Source organism: Lagenorhynchus albirostris, chromosome 3 (assembly GCF_949774975.1).
Source record: "Lagenorhynchus albirostris chromosome 3, mLagAlb1.1, whole genome shotgun sequence".
Lineage (NCBI taxonomy): Eukaryota > Metazoa > Chordata > Mammalia > Artiodactyla > Delphinidae > Lagenorhynchus > Lagenorhynchus albirostris.
In genome coordinates, this window is record NC_083097.1 from 112,961,296 (window position 1) to 112,976,762 (window position 15,467).

General features: G+C 50.7%; 1 protein-coding gene across 1 annotated transcript in view; it reads left to right on the forward strand.

The window, feature by feature from the left end:
• Positions 1-8,523: 8,523 nt before the first annotated feature.
• TGFBI (transforming growth factor beta induced) overlaps positions 8,524-15,467 on the forward strand; it is a 32,515-nt gene continuing 25,571 nt past the window's right edge. The window contains exons 1-2 of the mRNA XM_060143657.1: positions 8,524-8,716; positions 13,379-13,477. Of these exons, the coding sequence (XP_059999640.1) occupies positions 8,583-8,716; positions 13,379-13,477 (233 nt within the window). The 5' untranslated portion in view covers positions 8,524-8,582. The remainder of the gene's footprint in view (positions 8,717-13,378; positions 13,478-15,467) is intronic.

The window sequence follows — 15,467 nt, forward strand, 5'->3', positions numbered from 1 at the left end:
GAACTGAACACCCGGCTAGGGAAGGTGGGGAGACGAGCCAGGACCAATGTTCCTTAAGGCCCATCAGAGTCTCTGCCTGACCCGGAAGGCCGCACAAGTCAGTCTAGCCCAGGGTGTAGGGTGGAGCACCCACCTAAAGCAGTGCCGGTCTCTGTCTAGAATCCACTGGAAGGCCGCACAAGTCAGTCTAGCCCAGGGTGTAGGGTGGAGCACCCACCTAAAGCAGTGCCGGTCTCTGTCTAGAATCCACTGGAAGGCCGCACAAGTCAGTCTAGCCCAGGGTGTAGGGTGGAGCACCCACCTAAAGCAGTGCCGGTCTCTGTCTAGAATCCACTGAATTGCACCAGCAGGGATTTAGGCTAGACCTTTCAAAACACAGTCCATTAATGAATCTGTAAATGTTAACTGGGTTCCTTGCTGAGTTATGATGAGGTTATAAAAGAAGCACAGGTATAAATACGTGGGCCAACTGTGATGGCAGACCCAAGGGCTAAAGGCTAGAGCTGGTGGACATGGCAAAGGAGAATCTCCATGAAGTGGGAAGGTCATGGAAGGGAGACCAGCTGAAAGAACAGTAGCCCAGAAAGGTTAAGGAATTTGCCTGAGGACACACAGCTTCTCAGTAACAAAGCCGGGTTTAAAGGGAGAGTATTATACAGGGAAGTGGAAGCAAAGAGGTAGCCCAGGGCTCTGCACAGAAGAAGCGGAAGTGGGCTGTGTGAACCATGTGTGGGGAGGGTAGAGGAAGCAGGTGCCCTGCAGGAGCCAGAGCTGACCCTGGGACACATGGGAGAGCAGGCGAGATGGATGACGAAGAGGAATTCTACATAGGACTTAGAAGCCAGGCGCAACAGAGGGAGGGCAACACCTTGGAAGTGTTTTGGTGTAGGAACCAGATTTGGTGTAGGGTGGATAACTTTTATGCTCTAATGTAGCCTTTTCAGTGTGTTCCAAGCTTTGTTCAATGTGCATGTATTTCTTTTTAAATCAGTGGCTAAAAAAGATGTTCATTTAAAAAAAAAAAGAAGAAGAAAATAGGCAGAGAAGTCTGGATTTTCTCTCATAAACAATAAAAGCCATTGGTAGCGTCCTAGGAAAGCAGTGCTTTGGTGAAAGTGGTGTTTGGGGAAGATGAGACCAGCAGTGGTGGGATAGATGGATGGCTGTGGATCAGAGGAGGGGTGTGGGCTGCAGGTGGTGAGAGGTGAGGCCTTGGGGATCTGGGGTATTTGAGTGGTCGATGGGGAAACAGACATCTAGGAGCAATTTAGAAAGAACACTTGTAGGGTCTTGGTGACCGATCGCATGTGGGGGGGGTGAGGGGTGGGGGGAGAGGCAAAACTGGAAGCAGGCTTTCCAGCCTTGGGCAGTGAATACAGAAATGGAGAGGAGCTGGACAGAGGCGGTGTGAGGATTAGTGGACTTGGGAAGGCGTTGTTTCTCTGAGGCGTTTGCCCTCCATGCAGGAAAACTTGACGGGAGCAGAGGAAAGGCATGAGTAAGCTTTGCTTCTCAGGCCAACAATCGTCTGGTAAGTTCCCTACAGTGGGCATCACTCCATAAGAGTATTTGAGGTCAGGCAATTGAAGCAACCTCAGAAGTGCCTCTGGATTCTTCTCTTGTAAGATATTTTATCTGAGCCAAATCAATGCAACTCTCTTGTGAAAAATCAGTTTCCCTGGAAATAAAGTTGGGTTCTAGCCAACAAGTAGCATTTGGCAAGCCCTGAGTAAGAAAGCCAGTGTTCAGAGAAGTTGTGAAAATACAAGTCATTTAGGAAGGTAAACACTGGGTACCTAATGCCATTTTAGGGCTGTGACAGCTGTTCTGTCTCCATCAGTTGTAGAGCCTGAAACTACAGGTTTATTTTAAGTTCTTGCTGTTACAAACCTGTAGACCACCCACGCCCCCTTTGCAGGCTTTGAAAGGGGAGACGAATTGAAGATGACCTGGACTGAACACAATTTCCTTTCCCAGTTCAGCGAGTGGAAGCCACCAAATACCCAACAGCTGGACCTAGAGAAAAAGCCACTTGCCAGTCACCCAGGCATCTTGACTGTCATTCACAGTGTGAGCTGGGCTTCCATGAGAGCAAAGATTTCCAATGTGGTCCTTGGTACAAATTTTCAGGTGGTTTTTATTTTTTTTGGTCAATGGCTATGTTTCTTGAAAAGTTTTACGTAAATTGAATCCTATTTTAAACTCATCTGAGCTTTAGCTATTTAACAGAAACCTGTAGGCCTGTGCTTCTCAAACTTTGAGGTACACACAGATGACCTGGTAATCTTATTTAAAATGCAGAGTCTGATTCAGTGCGGGGTGGGGGTGGGGGCAGAGGGCAGTATCTAAGATCCTGCATTACTAATACGTTCCAGGCTGCTGTTGACGCTGCTGTTTGCACCTCACATTTTGAGTGGCAAGGTTATGGAAAATCCTTGAAAAACCAAATCTGAATCCCCTAAATTGCACCATAATCACCCCTTAATTTTAGTAAGTGGGGATGTTACTTGCCTTTGTTTGTTGGGTGGATGGAATAATTGCAGTGTGTAAAGTACCATTCTAAGTGCTGTGTATTGTACAAGGAATGGAAAATTTCTCCCAAATTTGATTCAAGTACTCTTAAAAATTGGATATCTCTTGCCAAAACCCACCCTTCTCTCTCCCTGGCGAGTAGTGGGGAACTGAATTGTAAGAGCTCTCTCATTCACTACATGGTGGCAGGTTAGAAAGCCCAAGTGTCCTCTGGGAATTATTTTGACCGTGTCATCTGTCTTCACTGATTCCTAACATCACCCAGAACACCACCCAGGGAGGATGGCAGAAGGGAGGCATGAAGTTGGTCAAGCGGCAAATGCCAGGTCTCCTGCCGACAGAACCAGTTTCTTTCTGTGTTTCCTTTGCGGAGAGCTTGTTGGAACTACTCACTCATCTTGATGTTGAAGCCCTGTTGTCAAGCACAACAGGGTTGTTTTCAAAAACTAAACTGTTCTTGGTGATCTCGTAAAAGCCACAAAATGAGAAACTAGTCACTTTTATAAAGTGTCTGAAAAAGTCTAGTAATTATTGTTCCAAACAAGCCTCTCTTTCTCTTTAGTTGGTCTAACATGGAAAGAAAAGGGAAATCTTTCCCAAATGAAAGTGAGCGGGGCCAGCCGCAGTTGGTGGCAGGACATCTGGGATGGAGGACCCCTGTTCCTTTCCCCAGCAACATCTTTTCCTGTGGAAAAGCACCCCTCCCACAAAGCAGCAATCTGTGGTGGAAGAACGTGTTTACATTCACAGGGCTCTGCATTTTCTGGTTTTGGAGGGAGGCGAGTGGTGGGACACAGGGTTGGAATTTTTTTTACATCTAAACAGTAAATGAAGTATTACTGTAATCTCTTTCCTGAGCTCATGGAAAAACTCAAGTCATCGAATGTTAGTTTTACAGATCAGGGAAGTTTTTCAACGAGATTACCTGACTTGTCCCGGAGCCTATAAATCTTGCTGGAGGGAGAGCTGGGCTGGGGAAGGCACAGCTCCCAGGCTCTTACACACACGGGGCATCTTCCCTAAAACGGTGATGCAGCCAAGCTCCCTCCCCAGGGGAGACATCAAGCCCAAGCTTGAATCTCTGTGAGCACTTCCCAGTGTCCTATGCCAAGCAGTCCTGTTGAAACAGAGAAATGTTTTGTTTTCAATCAATTAAATGATTATTTTCAGATGATTACACTTCTGTACGTGCTAACCTATCATATCTTCTCAGTGATCTCTATTACATAGTGCAATTACTGGGAGAGGTAAGTGACTCGTATCTGTTGGCCACTTTACATTAATTATATCATGTAATCTACCCTAGAGTCCTCTGAGGTAGGTTTTGTTATCAACTCTATGGGCAAAGTAGCAACTGAGGCTCCGAGGGGTTGAACAACTTGCCCAAGACCACACAGTTTGTAAGTAGTAGGACTGGGATTTGAACCCAGGTCCCCTGCCTCCAGAGCCTGCACTCAGCAGCTTTGTTTTACCAATGCCATCACTCCGGCAAGGCTGGCAATCTACCTGATGGATCCTGGCTTGGGCACCCAAGCTTTAAACGTAAACCATGAAGCAAAGTTGCTAAAGGCTACTTCCTCACTTCTCAGCATGTATCCTTCCCAGAAACTTCCTTTCATTCCTTACCCTACCCTTCTGGTCGGGACCACCTCGATTTTATAAAGGAGTTATTTTACAGCAGCTTAGACTAGACGATCCATGGAGGCTGCTGTGTTCTTAGACCTCAGCCCAGATTTCCAGCTCATGATCTTAGCAGCCGTCCACCTTGACTCACTGAGTAGTCATTGCCAAAGACACCTCTTTCTTTGCACGAGCACTGTCTGAGAACAAAGCCAGCAGATAAGATTTTTGATGTGGAAATCATCAAAACAGTTCTTCCTATCCCCTGGCTTTGCTTCTTGAGGCTCCAGAAAAAAAAGAAAATGATAAACCCTACAGTGAGGAAAAAGGACTCATAGATAAAGTGGAGCTAAATCCCAGGCGCCTGAATGCTGAACTTAAAGCCACGGGAGAGGCGTCCTCCTCCCTCAGAAAGTTGTTTCCAGGAAAGTCCACTCATTCCAGACTGAAGTATGCGTTTGACAGTCCTCACCAGCCAGCAGAATGAGCCCCATCTGAACAGAGATAGGCAGAGGGATCATCTCCCCCAAAGGGGCAGAAGTCCCAGCCCGGGAAGCAGCGCCCCACAGCTAGCCAGGGGAGGGACTGTCCCAACCCTCCCTCAAGGGGAGATGGGAGGAGAGGAATGAGCAAGGGGCTCAGGGAAGGACCTGGCTCTCCCCAAGGTCAAAACCACCCCAGAACATCCCCTAGTCTTCAATGAGGAAGGTACAAGCTGGGCTTAGAATGTTCCAGAAGACATTCCGTAGTCTTGTGGTCTTTGGTCTCCTGACCAAAGACTAGGAACCGCACAGTGATAGGGTTCAGCTTGGATCCTCTGCCCCACCTGGCAGTGATGGTGGCTCTCTGAAGTCCTCCTCTCCTGTGGCCTCTCAGGGTCTCCCTGGGCCTCGGTTCTGTCAGGGTTCCTGCTCTGTTTCCCCTCAGTCCCTCCAGATGGGTGCTCCCCAGGGCCTGCCATCTCCTCCTCCTGTTCTCCAACACACGCGCCAGAGGGAGACTGCCCAAGTCCAGGGCTTCAGCCACCACCTGCTAGTGTGATGACTCCAATCTGCATCTTCAGTGCTCACACCTCCCCTGAACTTCAGACCTTCAAAGGCAGCTCCCTCCTGCACATCTCCACCCGGAAACGTGGGTGTCTTGTCAGGCATGATACGAACGCACCTGGAGTCATGCCTCCCTCCCCACGGGCAACCCAATGTGCACCTTCACCAGCGCAGCGTGCCCATCGTGCCCGTCCTGCATCTGATCATCCCAGCTAGAGACCTTGAGGTTGTCCCTGACTCCCCACCCCGCTCCCCTCCATGCCCTCAGGTTTCCCAGTCTAGTCCATGCTACCACTGAAATCTCCCTGAAACCTGAACCGCCCTCTCCTCTCCCTCCGCCACACTCCCAGCTCAGGCCCTCAATGGCTTTTACTCCCTCTGTGCTCTGCCCCTCCTCCAGCCCCAGACTGCTCTGCTCCAGCCTCTTCTTGCTTCCCTTCCCCTCACTCTGATGATCCCCTCCTCCCTCCCTCCTTTCCAGCAATGTCCTAGCATGTCCAGGCCTCTGTAGACTGTGTCCCCTGTCTTCCACACTGACTCTCCCCTTCCTTTCTCAGATAATCTTCTTGGAAGAGTCGTCCACACTCTCTATGGCGCCATCACTTCATCAAACCACCATCATCTGGCTTCGCCCTCCTGCTCCCATAGCCAAGTCCCCAGCGCCTGTCTGTTTCCCACAAAGCAGATAGCTTCAGATCTGTGTGCAGCGGTACTCGCTGCTCACAGCCCCCTCCTTCTGGGGCTGCCCATTGCCTCCTGCTCTCTGTCAGCACGGCTTCACCTCCTTGCTGGCTGCTCTCTGCCATGCCTCCTCTCCATCATCTGTCGTCACCCACCTCTTGCTCCACACGCCCAGCCAGAGAATCCATCGGCTCCCATGCCTTCAGCTGCCTACAGCTAAGGCGGACTCCCATGTTTGGATCTCCAACCCAGGATCCTCGATGGAGCCCCAGATCTTTACATACAACTGCCCACAAGACAGCTGGATGAGTCGCAAACACTTCAAGTCAGTATGTCCAAAACCACTGACCCTCTTGCGGCAAATCTGCACCTCCCTCCATGCCCCTGCCAATAGCACCTTAGATATCCCTGGCTCCTCCCCACCCCCCCGCCACTCTCTGGGTACAGCCTCCATGTTCTGCTGAGTCTGTTACCTCCTAGACACCCCCTGGTGTGCCACCCTTCTTCACGCCCACCTCCACTTCCACGGAGCAAGCTCTTGGTCCCCTCCTGGTCACCTGACCTTCCTGCCTCCAGTCTTGCTTATTTTATGTTATCCTCTCCTAGCCTGCTCCTGCCCCTGGCCTGCTTCTCCATCATCTGCAGGACTCTTAGCTTGGGTCTGGGTCCTGTGACATGCCTTCCCTTCTCTCTCTCCTTGACTCTGCCTCCCCGTGCTTCAGCCAGCCAGACACTTTGAGGGCCCAGAACGCCCTCACTTTGCCTGGCTAACTCCTTCTCACCCTTCCAGCCTAGAGCAGGTGCCACCTCCTGTCAGGCCGGTGCTTCCTCGAGGCTAGCAAGGCCCCAGCTGCCCCTCCCCATAGCAGCTTGTTTTCTGGCCCACGGGTCTCCGGCCTGTGAACTTTTTCAGAAAGAGCCTGGATCTCACTCACGCATCCATCTTTGTCTCCCCAGGCTAGCAGCGCCAGGTAATTGGTGGGCGATTAATAGATGCTTGAGTGAATACTTATCTCCCTGCCAGGTGACTGTTTGTTTACTTGCTCTGAGCTCCTCCAGGGCAAAAATCTTGTCTTTGCTATCTTTTTCCAGCATCTTTCTCACACTTAGTGCTATACAGATGTTTATGAACAGAGACATTTCTCCAAAGAAGATATACAGCCTGCCAACAAACACATGAAAGAATGCTCAACATCATTAATCATTAGAGAAATGCAAATCAAAACTACAATGAGATATCATCTCACACCAGTCAGAATGGCCATCATCAAAAAATCTAGAAACAATAAATGCTGGAGAGGGTGTGGAGAAAAGGGAACACTCTTGCACTGCTGGTGGGAATGTGAATTGGTACAGCCACTATGGAGAACAGTATGGAGGTTCCTTAAAAAACTACAAATAGAACTACCATATGACCCAGCAATCCCACTACTGGGCATATACCCTGAGAAAACCATAATTCAAAAAGTGTCATGTACCAAAATGTTCATTGCAGCTCTATTTACAATAGCCCGGAGATGGATACAACCTAAGTGTCCATCATCGGATGAATGGATAAAGAAGATGTGGCACATATATACAATGGAATATTACTCAGCCATAAAAAGAAAGGAAATTGAGCTATTTGTAATGAGGTGGATAGACCTAGAGTCTGTCATACAGAGTGAAGTAAGTCAGAAAGAGAAAGGCAAATACCGTATGCTAACACATATATATGGAATTTAAGAAAAAAAATGTCATGAAGAACCAAGGGGTAAAACAGGAATAAAGACGCAGACCTACTAGAGAATGGACTTGAGGATATGGGGAGGAGGAAGGGTAAGCTGTGACAAAGCGAGAGAGAGGCATGGACATATATACACTACCAAATATAAGGTAGATAGCTAGTGGGAAGCAGCCGCATAGCACAGGGAGATCAGCTCCGTGCTTTGTGACCGCCTGGAGGGGTGGGATAGGGAGGGTGGGAGGGAGGTAGACGCAAGAGGGAAGAGATATGGGAACATATGTATAACTGATTCACTTTGTTATAAAGCAGAAACTAACACACCATTGTAAAGCAATTATACTCTAATAAATATGTAAAAAAAAAAACAAAAAGACAATGAGCGTGTACCAAGGTGGCGGACCCCACCCTTCTCCACGGTTTCCAAGAGTAGCTTGGAGTCTAACAAAACCTGCCATATGTATACATATATACACATATATATATATACACACACATATATATAATATACACACACACACACACACATATATATATATATATATATATATATAGTCTTCTGTCAATCAAAAGATTTACTCCCTATCCATCTTAAAGTTAGCAAGCTGGGGGAGGAGAGAGGTGCGCGTGGAATGCAGAGGCAAGTGTGATGGGTAGAATATTGTGGGAATCAGCATGGCCTGAGACCGCTGAGGCATGCTCGGACTCAGGACCCTGCAAACCTCGAGGAGGGAGTGAAGGAGTGAGGCCCCGTAGGCCCGTTGGTGGATGCTGGGGAGCACGGGAGAGAGAGGCTAGTTGTGAACGATCTTGGGCCGCGGAGGGGGAGTGGGCGGGGCGCGGGGCGTCCGCAGCCCGCCCTCCGCCCGCTCCCCGCCCCTCGGGCGGCTCCCTGCGCTCCGCTTACTTAACCTGCCGGCGGCGACGGCACTCGCACTCCCGCACCGCTCGACCGCCGGCTCCGCGCCGCCTCTCGCTCCATGGCGCTCCTCGGGCAGCTACTGCCCCTCGCCCTGGCACTGGCCCTGGGCCCCGCCGCCACGCCAGCGAGCCCCGCCAAATCTCCCTACCAGCTGGTGCTGCAACACAGCCGCCTCCGGGGTCGGCAGCACGGGTAAGAGGGCGCCCCCATGGGGGGCGGAGGGACTGGGCGTCGGGGCCGTCGGAGAGGGCTGGGGGCGCCGGAGACAAAGCCCGAGCCTAAAGCAGGCTGTGTGGGACGCTCGGAGGGACCAGCCCTGCAGGAGGTGGAGGGAGGGAGGCGGGGACGATGGAGGAAAGTCAGCAGGAGGCACTGTGTAGAGGAAGCGGATGGGAGAGCTGACCCGTCACCCCAACTCAGGCCAAGAGCGTGAGAGGGACCCCGGGCTTTGAGCTTCTCCCAGCGGAGAGCGCTTGGCAGCTCTCTGCCCCGAATCACCGTGGGAAGGTGGCCGGGACAGAGAGGGAGCCCACCCAGCAGGGCACAGATTCCAGTCCAGCCAGGTCCTTGTCCAGCACCTTCAGCTGTGTCGCTGGGGCCACACAAGCTGGTAGCAACCGAGGCCCCCAGGCTCCTGTTCCCCTGTCCAGGCCTATACCCGCGACCTGGCACCAGACAGTGCTCTCCAGGCGCAGCAAGGGCAGCGCGGCATCTGCTCCCCGGGCAGATGAAGAGCAGGAGAGTGCGCTGAGCCTCGCACACATTGTACCGATGGGGAAACAGTCTGGAGGGGACACACCACTTCCCCACGGACCTTCAGTACGTACTGGAGCTGGGATTGGAATCGCTCTTAAAACACTGGCTGGGTTTGTAAATTTGGGACGTTATCATTGCAGATATTCCTTTGAGACACTGAAGATGTGTTGGTTTTAGGGGGCAAACCCAGGCAAAAGGTCTGACCTGGTAAAGACCCTGGCCCAGACGCAGGCAGGGGTGGGCAGTGTTTCTACATCCCAAACTAGGCCCTCCCGCTTCACACATAGCCAGGCTGTGCTGCAGCTTACAGCCCACCTGGGTGCACCGCCTCCTTTTTCACAACTAGGTAGAACTGTATGTGGACAGTCATGTCACAGCCCGAATGCCATTGGGTCTGGCATTTGCTCCCAGGTGGTTCCCAGACCACCAAGTGACTGGGCAGATCTGTACTCAGATCAAAACTCACCGTTGGAAGTGATCAGCGTTGTCTCCATAGGGCTTTACAAAGCCTTGGCTCCCCGCCCTTCAAAGCGCCCCCTCCTTGGGAGCAGTCATCCTTGTACCCTCTGCCTGTGTGTGGCCTTGTGGCCTTACTTGGCCGTTCAGGTGCCCAGGGCTGTGGGGAGGGGACTGATGAGAGTGAGTCTGACCCCTCTGCAGAGTGAAAGCCATCCAGGCCATGCTGCAGCCTCAGCACCCTGCAAGAGAGAGGAGAGCACAGGGGATGTCCCGGGGGCTTTCGGGAAGTGAAAGATGCCCCTTTGACTTAGGCCGGGTACAGAAGGGTGAGGGGACAGGGCAGAAAGACGAGGGGGAGACGAGGCATAAAGTCAGAATGTGAGCACCTGGCATTGTCATTGTCTCTGCCCAGCTCACCATTGTCCCTCTGCCTTTCTTACCAATGGAGCATGTCCTGTTTGGGCGCTGCAGTCCTCCTGGGAGGTTTCTGTTCCTGCTGTATCTTCTTAGGCACTAAGTCAAGAAGAAGCCCCAATAGCGTGCCCTGCAGCACTGTTACCCGGAATGGTGGCTCTGTGCGCTCGCGGTGAAGCTTCCCCAATGGTGTTGACAGGGTTCCAGCAGAAGCCACCTCTGCGGCAGGCCTCCTTCCTGTCAAAGCCCAGAAAAGCCACAGACCAGCTGGAAAATAGGTTTTCTTTTTCTTTTTTAAATGCAAATGCTCTTTATTTTAAAGTTCAGACATTAGATCAATTTCCTCCCTCCCCGCCCTCCCCCCACCCCTGCAGGCTAATCCTCTCCATCAGCTGCTTGCAGTGCAGTTGGAAAGGCCTATAGTGATCTGTGATGGACGGGATGGTCTAAGCAGTCCCTGGTGTGCACCCTCCCCCAGTAAAGTCTGGACACGCAGGCAGGTGAACTGTGACAAACAGCTGCAGACACAGTTGCGTTTACTCTGATCTAACTGTCCCTGAAAACCTCACAGGGCTGCCTGACTTTGCCCTTGTGGGTGGCACCCTGTGCAAAATGGATAACCGTGTTCAAACTCCCGCCATCTTTTAAAGTGAGATCTGGTGGGAAGGGAAGGGTAAGCTCTTCTTTAACGGAAATGTATGTGTGCTTCACATGGCGTGAAGGAAGAAATAATAAGCAGGCCCTGCTCACCCTTTATCACCGTCACCACTTTTGCTTTCATCTATTACCACAACACAGTGAGCTCTGTAGTGTGCGTTCCCATTTTACAGATGGAGAAACTGTGGCTTGGTGAGGTGGAGTGACTTAGTCCAAACACAGAAATATGTTGGGAAACTAGGGACTACGATGTGGTCTCTTGACTCCCGGCTGTTATCTGTGTTGCTATAGGGAAGGAAAAAAAACAGTACTGAAAGAGAAGTAAAAATGTAGTCACACTTCCAAATATCAACAACCAAAACTGGACTGAATTTTCTGAAGCAGTTGATTTTCAAATCCAAGTTGAACAGCAGAGCTGTTGTGCTTGAGGTAGAAGGCCCAGAAATGGGGTGCTCATTTTGATTAAACTTCAGCATAAATTTCCTGTGTACACAGCCCACCCCTCCCACCCCGATGTGAGAGGGAGTGCGTCACAGAGACCCCCAGCCTCCGCTCCTGTCTCAAAGGGCAGCGGCAGTGGAAACTCGCTCCGCAGAGGAATGTTGGAGCCACATCCACAAGAGACACTGAAGATTTTGCCAAACGCCTACGGAAAGTTGCAGGGAATTCATCAACAGTAATTGTTTCCTGCTTGGTCAGATAGAAGAACTTATGAAATTGTCCAGCAATAAACAGCACCTATGGCTGGAGTGTGGCCAGCGGGGGCTCTCTCAGGGTTATCTGGGACTGCTGTAACCTATGAAGGCCGAGCAGCAAACTGAGAAGCAAGTTGGCTTCTGTAAAAATCCTCTGGAGGCTGTGGGCATTTGGTCAGACCCAGCCAGGAGCAAGGGGATAAGGGCTGTTCTCCCTGCTGGCCTGCGGTTTCCTCTCTAGCCTCAGCTTCTCTCACCCTCAGGTTCTTAACAGTAACTCACTAATGTTTACTGGGCTTCCTTGGCCCACTCACCTTTGCCTGCTGAACCATGAACTGGACAAGAGGTGACATCCAGGTGGTAGAAGAGACAGGGCAGAGAGGTAAAGGGTCAGTGTGCCCTCCCACCCAATAACCTGACTCTGAGTATTTGAGAATTGACCAAGTTCCTGTAGCCATGTGATGGGGACGGCAGGTGCTGCCCTCACTGCGGTATCACTGTCTTCCCGAAAAACACCATGCATCTCAAATGAGGCCAATTGATTATATTTGTAAGGTATCAGAGGAAATGATATTTAGAACTGACACCTGAGGTTCTCTGGGCATAGAGGTTTTGTGAAAGCCCGCAGTCTCTCCGCTTTGCTTTTCTCTGGCTTGTGATTCAGCCAGGTGAACTGCCTGCCTCCGGCTCAGGAAGACTGCCTCCACTTGTCACCACACAGCCACAGCTGCCTCCTTCCCCAGGGGCTCCCAGTAACTGTCCTGCCACCACATGGCCTGAGCATGGTTTGGGTCAGAACTTGGTACACCGGGTAAAATACGCAAAGACAAAAGCCCACGTCTCTGGGAAAGCAGACTTCTCAGCAGAACCTGGGTGTTTGCGCAGGGTCGCTCAGGATGCTTCTGAGCTGGGTGCTCCTGGGAGCAGGTCATTCCAGGCCCCGCTGCACCTGATCTGGTGCTCAGCCGCATCTAGAACATGAAAGAAAGAACAAGGCAGCACACCTTCCCTCGGGGTTCTTTGGAGGGTAATTGAAGAGAAGACATACACACCCTGATCAGTTTTGGGTTCTGTTTGGTAGCCAGCGTCAAACAAGGGCTGTATCACTGGTCAGAGGTGGACAGAAGTGTGTCACCTGGGGCACTGGAAGAGGGCTTTCTGCGGGGAGTGGGATGCAAGCCGGGGCCTAAGTAATAAACGACTGAGTTCAGTGAGTGAGCATCTCCTTCCAAGGTCCTGACAGCAGCTGGCCATGCCCCCTAGTTTCCAGGGTGGACGCTTCAGATAGGCCGTGTTTGGGAGCCAGGCAACTGCCTAGGGACGCAGAGGATGTCTGTGTGTGGAGCTGCCTGGGAGGTGCTGGGGCCCGGACCTCATGACCACGGGACCAGCAATGCCCACAGGGAGGCCAGGTTAAAGCCTGTGAAAGTTTGGGCTCCGTGTGGAGGAGAGGTGCAGAGGAAGGCTGGGGGACCTCTCTAAGCTGCTGTTCTTAGCAAGCACACCACTTTTACTTAGCTGATATTCTCCATCTATAACACGGAGTCTAAAATTTTTAAGATGTTTGTAGTTACACTTACCAAATGTCTGTGTCAAAGAAGAATGCTTAAATGAAATTACATCACCGTATGAGATATACTTTGACAATTTTTAAATCGGTGGGGGGGGGATATTTTCAGGGGGATGCTGGAAATCTAGGTCATGAGGGCCAGAATGTACCCCCAAGTCAGCCCCTGGAACCAAGACCGAAATGACTGTATCTTCTCCATATCTAGAACATTCTGGTGACCCAGGAGGGCCCACGTGGTGGGAAGGATGTGGAGGTGGGTGGACATGCTGACCATCTTGCTAACACGGCAGCTTTTGTTTTCAGCCCCAATGTGTGCGCTGTGCAGAAGGTCATTGGCACCAACAAGAAGTACTTCACCAACTGCAAGCAGTGGTACCAGAGAAAGATCTGCGGCAAATCCACGTGAGTATCTGGAACTACCCGAGACCGCCAGCCACTGGGGAGGCTGCCCTCGATGTGCACGGGCTGCAGTCGCCCCTGGGCGTGGGCTAGCCTTCTGGAGCCATGAAGATGCGTGTGCAGACATGTCAGGGGACTGTGTGCTTGGGAGTGGTGTTTTTTGTAGGCTGGCCAATTTTGTTTTTCATTTTTAAGGCTCCTGACAATACTTGGATACATTTTTCAGGGCTGACTTGGGATTGCAAGAAACATGAAACATGGTGTGCGTGTGTGTGTGTGTGTGTGTGTGTGTGTGTGTGTGCTTCCTAATCCTCACTAAGTGATACAAACACAAATATTCAGTGGAGAAGCCATCAGCCTCTGACTCTGGGAAAGAAAGCCCATTGGGGAACTTATACCCGCTTCCTGCTCTGCAATCCAAAAGACTTAGAGCGCCTAGAAATAGGTGCATAATAAGACAGCATAGCATATTAAAACACAGGCTCAGACTCCCTGATTCAAGGGCTGGCTCTGCCACTTACCTAGGCAGGTGGCTTCACCTTTGGAATCCTCAATTGCCTCATCTGTAAAGTGGGAATAACAGTAGGACTACCTTATGTGATTGTTATGAGGATTGAATGAAATAATGCACAGAAGAGGCTAAATTAGGTACCTGGCGCATAGTAAGTGCTCAGTAAATGCCATCTGCTGTTATTTGCAAATCTCAGCCTTCCTCAAATGGAAGTGAGACACGGGGGGTGTGGACACCTGTGGTTACAGGAGGCCTTGCTGGTGCCTCTGTCAACACAGCACAGAGGGAGACGGCATTCACCCCAACTGCCCTGCGGTCTGCGTGTTCTAACAGAATTCTGGGGAAAGCTAATCTATTTTCGCACCAACCATCAAAAGATCTCAAAGCTGGCTCTCTCCTACAGACAGGAAGATGTGCCGTGCATAACTCCCTGAGCCGCTTGTGAGGAACGGACCTTCTTCTCATCTGTGTAATGAGAGGATTAAGAGATGCTAAGCCATGATCTTGAAGCCTTCCCCATGTTAGGAATTTTTAAATATTGCTTGTGACTTGCTTTTGAGCAGATGTCTCCTCTAACTGAAGGAAGGGAAAACGCTCTTTCCTTGAGATGTACCTGGAAATAAATACCCCAACTTGTGACCCTGACTGTGTCCTAACACAGTTATCAACTCTAGTATGGATCAGGGAAATTGTAGATCAGGGCAGAGGTGGGGAGAGACCAGTAGCTCCCTGGGAGCCTGTCAAGGGCAGGGCCATGACAATTGGTTCCCCACTTGACCAAGCCCAGCCACAAAGGCAAGAGTTGAGTGAGCTAAGAGGACCCACCTCCCAGGTTTAGGGAGCAAACAAACCCCCAGCTAGAATTCTTGCTGCTGTGGACAAAAAGAGATTATGCAAATAATATACCACACATCCTTACCTGGAACCCAAGTTAAAAAAAAAAAAGGAATACCTTCAGTACTCTTTGACTTTTCCCATGTGTGTATATTATCTACTAAAATAAGCAATTAATTACTTAATTAAACACAGAGCCAGGCCTCACATAATTGCTTCTTGGAAGATGACCAAAGCCCTGGTATCAAGCATCTCAGAGCCCTGGGTTTCAAGATGCCACCTTTTTGTTCTTTCTGGTTTCCCTAAAAATGGGACCCACTTAGGATGTCAAGCTGGCAACAGGGTGGCATTGGCCATGATATTTCAGGGTGGCCCGTGTTGAAGCATTTGTCTGACTAGTTAACAGTAGCTTGGGAATATTCCCCAGCAGTTCCCAGGTTGACGCTGTTGTGGGTGATGAGTCGCCTTGACTTATTGGCTCTCGGTACCTGCACCCTTCTCCACTGATGTGCCAGGACGGGAGCAGGCGGCACAGCTGCATGTTGGCCAAATGTTCTTGATAAGGGGTCATTAAGATGTGATGGTGCAGCACCAGTGAGCACAGGGCACTGGGGGAAGGAATAGACAGGTAGGTGTGGGTGGGGAAAT